This window comes from Dreissena polymorpha, chromosome 7 (genome assembly GCF_020536995.1).
Source record: "Dreissena polymorpha isolate Duluth1 chromosome 7, UMN_Dpol_1.0, whole genome shotgun sequence".
Classification (NCBI taxonomy): Eukaryota; Metazoa; Mollusca; class Bivalvia; order Myida; family Dreissenidae; genus Dreissena; species Dreissena polymorpha.
The window spans coordinates 68,278,793-68,289,130 of record NC_068361.1 but is presented as its reverse complement, the minus strand read 5'-3'; the positions used below and the strand labels follow the sequence as shown (position 1 = coordinate 68,289,130).

At 35.9% G+C, this 10,338-nt stretch overlaps 1 protein-coding gene across 2 annotated transcripts in view; it reads left to right on the top strand.

Annotated features, from left to right (window-relative positions):
• Positions 1-255: 255 nt before the first annotated feature.
• The window catches only part of LOC127837531 (spliceosome RNA helicase DDX39B), a 30,580-nt gene continuing 20,497 nt past the window's right edge, over positions 256-10,338 (top strand). The window contains exons 1-3 of one of the 2 annotated variants that reach the window (XM_052364700.1): positions 256-371; positions 979-1,190; positions 1,342-1,469. In XM_052364700.1, the coding sequence (XP_052220660.1) occupies positions 983-1,190; positions 1,342-1,469 (336 nt within the window). In that variant the 5' untranslated portion in view covers positions 256-371; positions 979-982. Of the gene's footprint in view, positions 372-974; positions 1,191-1,341; positions 1,470-10,338 lie in introns of both variants that reach the window. The other variant, XM_052364701.1, reaches the window with a different exon arrangement.

Sequence of the window (10,338 nt, the reverse complement as noted above, 5' to 3'; positions counted from 1 at the left end):
CCATTTTAATTCCAAATCTGTAAATGCTGTTTGATGTATGCATATTATATTGGTTCACATCTGTAACGCCTCTTAACTAATCATTCGGCCTGTTTAACCATAAGTAAAGCAGTTTTATTGGGAAGTGTGGCAATTTTACTTTGTAGAAAACAAATCTGGGTCGATTTGTCATTTGTTCTACAATATATGGGCCTTTTTTTCACGTGTTGTACTTTTTTTAACATTTAAGAGTATATCGTTTTTACCTGGGTCCGATTTGATTGCAATCTGTTTCGCAACATAATAGTTTATACAAAGCTTCCGGTATTTCAACTTCCGATATTTCAACTTCCGGTGACGCTTCGACTCCATCTTTGCAAAGAAAAAATCAGGTAAACCAAATCGAAAACATCGGCCTGTTTGTCGGCCAGAAACATCATTGTGAATTCAGATTAAATCATCGGTATCTTTTCTTCAATATTTGAAGGTCTAATTAATGATTATTCTAGTTGGTATTATTATGGTATGGTATTTTTTTAGTCGGTTGTACAAGCTGTCTGAGCTTATGTTTGTTGTTTAACCCTTGCCGACTCAAAATAAATCTTATCTTATTATGATTTAATGACTAAGGTCATCAAGTCTATATTTCAGGACTTCCATTTTATCGAAATATGATAAAACAATTCCTCCTCGCTACGACAAATTTCTTCTTATGTTTTGAAGTTTCACTAGAAATAAGTTGTAGAAAAATAGAATTATTTTCAGCCTAATAGAATTGTATATTCTAAGTGAAAAAAAGAATATCCGTCTTTGTTATCTTTTACGATGTTAACAAGCAATTGTGAGTGACAAATGCTAATTTTTTTATATTTAGACTAATGGTCCAGTCTAGTTTTAGCAATTAAATGCTTATTAAGACCTTATTCTAACTAGTCTCTTGAGTATAATTAAAAGGGTGCTTATCCGTCAGGCATTCAGTTGATTTTCGTTTTCCTTCAGAAAAATGGCAGACACTGAACAAGCTGATGAACTGCTGGACTACGACGAGGAGGAGACAGAGGCAACCGCTGAAGGGGCGGGTGATGCCCCAGCTAAGAAAGACGTCAAGGGAACCTATGTCTCCATTCACAGCTCTGGCTTCAGAGATTTCTTGCTCAAGCCAGAATTGCTGAGATCCATTGTGGACCGAGGTTTTGAGCATCCATCAGAAGGTACCTTCATTTGATAACAAAATATAGAAAAAAATATTGTAAATTATTTTGTAGATCTGAAAAAAGTTATTCAACTTTGTCATAAAATTGCCTATTTAAAGGGCAAGCAATCATTTTTCAATGATGAGAAAAAGTACTGTTGTTGTTTCAGTTCAGCATGAGTGCATTCCTCAGGCCATACTTTCCATGGACGTGTTGTGTCAGGCTAAGTCAGGTATGGGGAAGACGGCCGTTTTCGTGCTGGCTACCCTGCAGCAGCTGGAGCCCGTTGATGGACAGGTGAGCAAACCTAAAGGCAGTGTTGTTTGCCCCCCCCCCATTCCCAAAAATCGTACCACAGTTATAAGAACCACTTTAGGTGCCAGACATTACTGTTACTATGCTTTAAATTTTGGTATCTGAATTTATTTTTAATTACTCACAAAAGACCATATATTTATATTTTAAACCATTTCATGTCATACTTCATTGCTCCAGTCTGCAAAACTAACTATTTTGTTCTCAGCCAATGTGACCATGAACCTTTGAAAATGTCATAGCCAGAGGAAATTTTTCATAGCCAGAAAAAATTGAATTAATTCACATTGACATTAGTTTAAGGCAGCAAGTATTTACCAGTAAAAATACAAAGCCGGTGCTCACGGGTATCGATCTTAATCATATATACAGGGGTCTCGCGAGTGGGCGAAATGGGCGATTCCTTCGCCAAATTAATCTTCACTTCGCACATTAATTTCATGAAGGCAAAGTGACTTCTCCTCCTTTTAATGATTTACTTTGTGCCAGACATTGATGATTAAAATCGATTTGATGTGGAGAATTGGACACAGGAGGATTCTCAGCCATTAGTGCCCCATGTACAGGTCATGCAAAGTTTAACATTCAAAAGAACAGTCTGGAGCTATTACACTTCTTGAAATTGTTAATAGATGATGCCTTGATTAATTGCAGGGTTGTCATTATTAACCGATTGCCGATCAAATTCATCGGTTAAAATCGCCAGAAAATCAGTTGTTTTTCCCAGAGACGTAGACGTTATCTACGTCTCTGTTTTTTTCCCGAATCTTTAAAATTGCGATCGGAAGTTTTGATCATGCAAACCGACAATAATTGACGAGGAATAACCGTACTATAGTAGAGCGACGCCCGGTCATTCAGTCAGTCCATTTACTCCGCCTAAGAGCTACTGTTTTCAATGAATTTCTCAGCGAGTGGCCAATATTGATTTTTCCAGCTGTCAATCAAATTCTTCTTGGTAAGCACGTCAACCAATCAGCGCTCAGGCAGCCGAATACACACCGACCCCACGTGAAATTGTATCAAATAGCTGTACATTCAGGGTTTTTTTTTACTAAGAAAATGACGCCGATATTCGGCGTCTTCCCCTACCAGAATTTTTCCCCTAAAAATACCATTTCCCCTCCAAAAATATAATTTTTCACCAAAATATAATATTTTACCCTCAAAGAAATGTTGTTTTTTTTCTTTTGGGAAGTCGACACTTATCCAATTTGTACCATGTACAACGATCTCGCTCTCTCCCGACGAACACTCAAATCTCAGAATCCCAGTGATTCTATATATAGCTCTTAAATTACGTCATGGAAACCGGGCAACTAATCATGTGACTATTTTACTGGATTCCGGTCTTGCGCGAGAAGGGTGTTTCGTCAATTAATTACCGGAAACCAGTCGAATTTTCATCCGGGTTATGTGAAAGCCAAGATATAAACGTTAAAACAGAAAAAAAGTCTCACAATTGGCGTGCATACACGAACAAAATAAAACGTTCGGACTCGGAAAATATTAATTGCGTTGACGCATTTTTTAAGAATGAATCATCAAAAACGGTTGAAACCCAGCAAGATTCGGAGGTACATGTAATCAACATCGATTAATACTGTCGGATTATTGTGAAAGTATACAATCGGCAGCTGCCGCACCTTTCCCTTCCAATACTGTAGCATATCTAGATCGTCAACCCATTCATCATGAAATTGAAATCATAATATTGACATCATTCCCCGGCCCCAGTTGAAAACATTTCCCATTATTAGATCTACACCTGCAACTTTATTTAGGACTTTGACTTTAATATCATACTTGTTCATGTGTTTAAGAACAAAAAGGTCAGAGACATGCCTCTTTTTCTAAAAAAAAACCTGAAGTCTGTAGGTGAGTTATAGACATTGAAATGAGCAGTTTTTATTTTTTCCCCAAATATGTCTCTTTCGCGCTCGATTTTCCCCTTTTACCCAGCGTCCAGCGTCTTCCCCTTTTTGTAAAAAAAACCCCTGACCAGGGGTTTTTTTTACTAAGAAAGTGACACCGATATTCGGCGTCTTCCCCTACCAGAATTTTTCCCCTAAAAATACAATTTCCCCTCCAAAAATGTAATTTTTCACCAATATATAATATTTTAGCCCTCAAAGAAATGTTTTTTTCTTTTGGGAAGTCGACACTTATCCAATTTGTACCGTGTACAACGATCTCGCTCTCTCTCTCTCTCTCCCGACGAACACTCAAACCTGGGAATACCAGTGATTCTAAATATAGCTCTTAAATTACGTAATGGAAACCGGGCAACTTATCGTATTAATCATGGGACTATTTTACTGGATTCCGGTCTTGCGCGAGAATGGCGTTTCGTCAATTAATTACCGAAAACCAGTCGAATTTTCATCCGGGTTATGTGAAAGCCAAGATATAAACTTTAAAACAGAAAAAAGTCTCACAATTGGCGTTCATACACGAACGAAATAAAACGTTCGGACTCGGAAAATATTAATTGCGTCGACGCATTTTCTAAGAATGAATCATCAAAAACCGTTGAAACCCAGCAGAACTCGGAGGTACATGTAATAAACATCGAACATTGTGAAAGTGAAAGTACATAATCGGCAGCTGCCGCACCTTATCCTTCCAATACTGTAGCAGATCTAAATCATCTACCCATTCATCATGAAATTGAAATCACAATATTAACATCGTCCCCCGGCCCCAGTTGAAAACATTTCCCATTATTAGATCTACCCCTGCAACTTTATTTAGGACTTTGACTTTAATATCATACTTGTTCATGTGTTTAAGAACAAAAAGGTCAGAGACATGCCTCTTTTTCTAAAAATAAACATTTAGTCTGTAGGTGAGTTATAGACATTGAAATGAACAGTTTTTATTTTTTCCCCAAATATGTCTCTTTCACGCTCTATTTTCCCCTTTTACCCAGCGTCCAGCGTCTTCCCCTTTTTCTAAAAAAAACCCCTGCTGACATTTCACAGATTATTACTGACCGTATCTCAACGAATGTTGCACTGTAGAGTGCAATCAAGTAGTTCTTGTTAGAGAAAAGGTTTCCACAAATTAAAAGATGCTCTTCAATTTTCTACTTAAATAAAAGATATTAGCGACCTCTGCGCTACGAAGTTGTTATTCAGCATCTAAATATTAAAGTCCTCGCTTTCTCCGAGGAAGAATGACGTGATGTTATACATGAAGTCTAACTTTGGCATGATTTTCATCTTATTGAAAAACACGATAAATGTGTCTCTATTGCTAGAATTTTCTTAATTTTCCATGAATAATGAAATCTGAAAATGATTTCGGATAACACATTTAATTATACCAGGGGTTTTTTTTAGAAAAAGGGGAAGATGCTGGACGCTGGGTAAAAAGGGAAAATCGAGCGCGAAAGAGACATATTTGGGGAAAAAATAAAAACTGTTCATTTCAATGTCTATAACTCGCCTACAGACTTCAGGGTGTTTTTTTTAGAAAAAGAGGCATGTCTCTGACCTTTTTGTTCTTAAACACATGAACAAGTATGATATTAAAGTCAAAGTCCTAAATAAAGTTGCAGGAGTAGATCTAATAATGGGAAATGTTTTCAACTGGGGCCGGGGAACGATGTCAATATTGTAATTTTAATTTCATGATGAATGGGTTGACGATCTAGATCTGCTACAGTATTGGAATGGAAAGTTGCGGCAGCTGCCGATTGTCTACTTTCACTTTCACAATAATCCGACAGTATAAATCGATGTTGATTACATGGACCTCCGAATCCTGCTGGGTTTCAACGGTTTTTGATGATTCATTCTTAAAAAATGCGTCAACACAATTAATATTTTCCGAGTCGGAACATTTTATTTTGTTCGTGTATGAACGCCAATTGTGAGACTTTTTCTGTTTTAACGTTTATATCTTGGCTTTCACATAACCCGGATGAAAATTCGACTGGTTTCCGGTAATTAATTGACGAAACACCCTTCTCGCGCAAGACCGGAATCCAGTAAAATAGTCACATGATTAATACGATTAGTTGCCTGGTTTCCATGACGTAATTTAAGAGCTATATATAGAATCACTGGGATTCCGAGATTTGAGTGTTCGTCGAGAGAGAGAGATAGCGAGATCGTTGTACATGGTACAAATTGGATAAGTGTCGACTTCCCAAAAGAAAAAAAACATTTCTTTGAGGGTAAAATATTATATTTTGGTGAAAAATTATATTTTTGGAGGGGAAATGGTAGTTTTAGGGGAAAAATTCTGGTAGGGGAAGACGCCGAATATCAGCTTCACTTTCTTAGTAAAAAAAACCCCTGTATACGCATTTGAAAATACTTTAATTAAATAATGCATTTTGTTATACAAATGGTCATAACACATAATGTAATAAGTAGGTAAATAATGTGTTTTGAGATTGCCAAACTATGCATACATATAGGTCTACATGCATGAACAGGGACCTATACAAACTGGCATAAATGACCTGACAAGTTATTTCACGATCCGGAATGAAAAGTACTCGGTAAAATTTAAAGAAAGGCGCGTTTTTATTCTCAGAAATCCATTTTCACTTTCGCAAACTTTTCTGAAAGGAGATACCGTACATGTAACAGTTTAGATTGAGTGGTTGACTTGTCGTAATTACTAAATATAAACGGTTCTCAATGCTCTCAAATCGCGCCACCTGATTCAAGCATGTTCACTGGGAATTCCCCAATCCCACAATTCAATTTGTATATGCACTTGCGTTAAATGGCGGACGACATTTATCGTCAAAATTGGGTGTTATTTGGTTTTGGAAAAAAGAAATCGTAATAATACTGGATCATCGGGTAATGGCTAGAATTGGAACATGCAAAGATCTATTAATATGATATGTTTTTACATTGTACAGTTCAGCGATTTTCCTCCTTCTTTATAAAGTACCGGTAAACGGTACTTTCCCAATCGAACGAAAATTCCCAAATTCCCAAAACGGTACTTTCCCAATCGAGCGAAAATTCCCAAATTCCCAATCGGCATCTGGAAAAATCCCAATCAGCGTCCGAATTTTTTCTCAAAACGATAGAAAGTTTCGTAAAAAAACCAACTTTCGGCGAGCGAACAAAGAAAATCGTATAGTTGTGTGTAACCACGCGCTCGATTAATTTCGGGTTTTATTATTCAGCGCATTCAATCAATAGAGTTGTTACTGTTTCCGGTTCTTTTGCCAGGCAGCCAGCGTACTGTTTTACGTCGGTTTGTAACCTTATCGTAGTTTGAAATGAGTCATAATAGCAAATATTATGCCAAAAAACCAATCGGAACCATCAATCACAGGACACATTGATAGCAATAATGATGCTGTGCAGGGAGGGATGCAAGCAACTGAGTGATGATTAAACATCAAAGATTGTTGAAATTTCACAAAAATGAAAGAGAGAGACATTGCTTTAAAAGAGATTAAAACAACTAGTAATTGATTTGGTGTGTTCTTTATAATATTTTGTTATTTATATAAACTTTATAACTTAATGGTCATTAAGGCATGCCTGCAAATGATTATTTAAATGGGTATGTTCAATTAAGTATGAACTGTATGATGTATTCAATAAGACCCAAACTTCACGACGCGATTTTCCCAATTTCAGGATTTCACGACTCGATTTTTCCCAATTTTGAGGTTTTCACGACTCAATTTTTCCCAATCGGACCGGTACGGGTACTTTTCCCAATTGGACAAGGAAAATCGCTGACAGTATACTAAAAATGTGCAAATCTTAAAAATTTCTATTCTTTTTAGACCTCATTTTAACTTTTTATGCTCTAAAAATAGCAGTATTTTGTCCCTTAAATGTCTAGAATTCGTTTTCGGTCGGGGGACTTCGCCCACCTGACCTCCCTACCAGGGCCTTGCCCTGGGCCTACAAGGGGGCCTAGGCGGCCCCATTTACCCCCGGCCGAATCGGTTACTTTTCCAAAATAATCCTTTGTTTACAATCATGATTACAACCCTGTTAATTGCCTTCTGCTGGCTACCAATAACTATGATTTAGCTATGTTAAATAGCCCATTAAAACAATACTAAGGAATGACCTAGCACTGGCAATAAATATGGGGCTCATTTACAGGTCAGATTCGGAATCTCTGCTGTAAAATGAGGTTTTAATTTAAAACAAATATTTGTAACAAAATATGAATTTAATTTAATGTTGAATTGCTTAAAATTAACAAGGAAGTAAAAAGATTCTGAACATTACTGGCTTGTTACAATTGAAGTTTATTTGATACACCTGTTAAGGAAAAAAAGTTATTAAAAGTACAATCATAATCAACAATCAATGAGAAATAAGGAAAATGTTGGTTTTATACACTTAAAATGTCTTATTGTATAAAACAAGTGAAGAGTTGATTGAAAGCTGAACAAAAACCACAAAGTTGCTGCAAAATAAACGTAAAACTAAGATCTATGACCAAAATGTACCATTTCTCCCAAATATGTTACCAATTCTCCCTATTTTGGCTTTAGGGAGAAGTGACTTCTCCATAAATTTTGAGTCTAGCTAGACCCCTGATATATGAATGATTACTGTTATTTCGTTAATGTTCAATTTAATTTTTTTCTATTGCCAGAGCCGAGATTTCATCGCATTTGTGATCAGGCGACAAGTTGATTTTGCAGACTGTTGCCCCATGTGTTGCTGCTCTGGATTTGTACATTTATTGCAGTGTCACACTGGGGCATAAAACAAAGAGTTGGTCTCCACACTTGGTGTCTTGTTTAACCAAGTACTATTTTACCAACTTACATTGTGTTTATTACAATTATTCCTGAACCCATTCTGTATTCAACATTATGGTTGTCAGACTTATCACCACCAATCTCCAAATTAAGGGCCATAATTTACTAAAAGCACGCACCATATGCAAGCAAAAAAGTTTAGAAGACCTGAATAATATTGGAGATACTAACTTACAATTACACGTGTTTGTACTGATTGCCCATGTGTTTCCCCTTTAACATTTAGTTACTGGTTGGTGATAATTGGGCACAGATAGTTTTGTTGGTTTACACACAGTGTGTTCAAGATGCATTGTATTATTTTACCAACAAACACTTTATTTCAAATCTTATAGCAACATTGTTAATATGTAAATCTAATAATTACAGTAATGAGTATTGCCAGGCCTTGAAGAATTTTTCCAGAGCCACTCGCCCTGCAGGGCCAGTAGGCCTGACAATCCACTCGCCCTTCACTTTAATTAACTCGCCCTGCCTTAAAAAAAAAATATATATCTATATTTAAAGTTATGATCAACCAGAACCTTTTTGTTAACTTTTTGTTTATTAATAATTATTTTTTCTGTTTATTTTTAATTAAATATAAGAAGTATTATAATTAACCAGTTATGTGTTATTTTTTTATTGATATTTACATTAAAATTAAATTTTATTCTTCAGGGAATGACCAATAAATTTAACTGGTTTTTTTTCACTTTTAATCGATTAGCTTAGAGCACTGACACCTACCAAAAGAGCGCAGCTGAATTCGAAAATTATTTTAACTGTGCCTGTGACGTCATTTTTCATTGTCAAAACGAAAGTGCAGTTTCTTTGTGTACTAAACCTTTCTTTTTTTTCGAAAAATTGTTTGCAACTTGTATCGATGTGGCAGGAGTTCTGGAACTGAATTTATTTTTCTCAACTTGAAAAACAGCACTCGCCCGGTCGGTCGAGTATTTAACAAACTTAACTCGCCCGACCGTCATCTTCACTCGCATATGCGAGCGGTCGAGTGGATTCTTCTAGGCCTGATTGCGCATATGTGTCCTACTTAACATTTGGTTATTGATTCCTGTCAAACTGCGGCATAGATAGATTTGTTGATTTCCAAAAAAATCATGTTTATAATGAGAAACATGCAGGTGGTCAAATAAGACTAATATTGACAAAGGCTATGTTACTTTTACATAATTGGAAAATTAAAAAGGTAATACTGAAAACAACAGATAACTACTTGAACCCGTACAAGTACCAGGGGTTTTTCTGCCTATTTTGGGAAAAGGAGTCTGACCAAATTGGGAATTTTTTATCGACAAAATTGGTCATTTTGGGAATTTTTGCTTCGATGAAACGGCTCATTTGGGAAAAAATTGTGAATTAATCATGCTTAAATAATTCAGTGGTTTAACAAATAAATTTGTTTTTATTTGGTTATTTTGTCTTCTTTATGTAAACAGATGCAATATTGGGCATGTTCAATGTTAATTCATAAGTACTGCAGTTTTGTTTTTCAGTTACAGTTACACTCTGTGATAAGAACTGAACAGTCAAAACCTTATAGCAAATATTTTTGACCAAAACAAACACTGGTTAGTCACACAAGTTATAAGACATTTCATTCTTAAAAAAAAAAAAAAAAAAAAAAAATTTTTTTTTTTTTTTTTTTTTTTTTGGAAATTGGGATTTTTTTTTATAATTTCGGTTTGGGATCGGGTCCGTTTGCTTTGGGAGTGCCTCCGTTGTCCGGAGGCGCAGACAGTGCTGAAAAACCCCTGAGTACCATTCCCAAACAGGAGAGTTAAAAATCTAGGTAAGGCAGGGGTTTTTCAGCACTGTCTGCGCCTCCGGACAACGGAGGCACTCCCAAAGCAAACGGACCCGATCCCAAACCGAAATTATAAAAAAAATTCCAATTTCCAAAAAAAAAAAAAAAAAAAAAAAAAAAAAAATTTTTTTTTTTTTTTTTTTTAAGAATGAAGTGTCTTATAACTTGTGTGACTAACCAGTGTTTGTTTGGGTCAAAAATATTTGCTATAAGGTTTTGACTGTTCAATTCTTATCACAGAGTGTAACTGTAACTGAAAAACAAAACTGCAG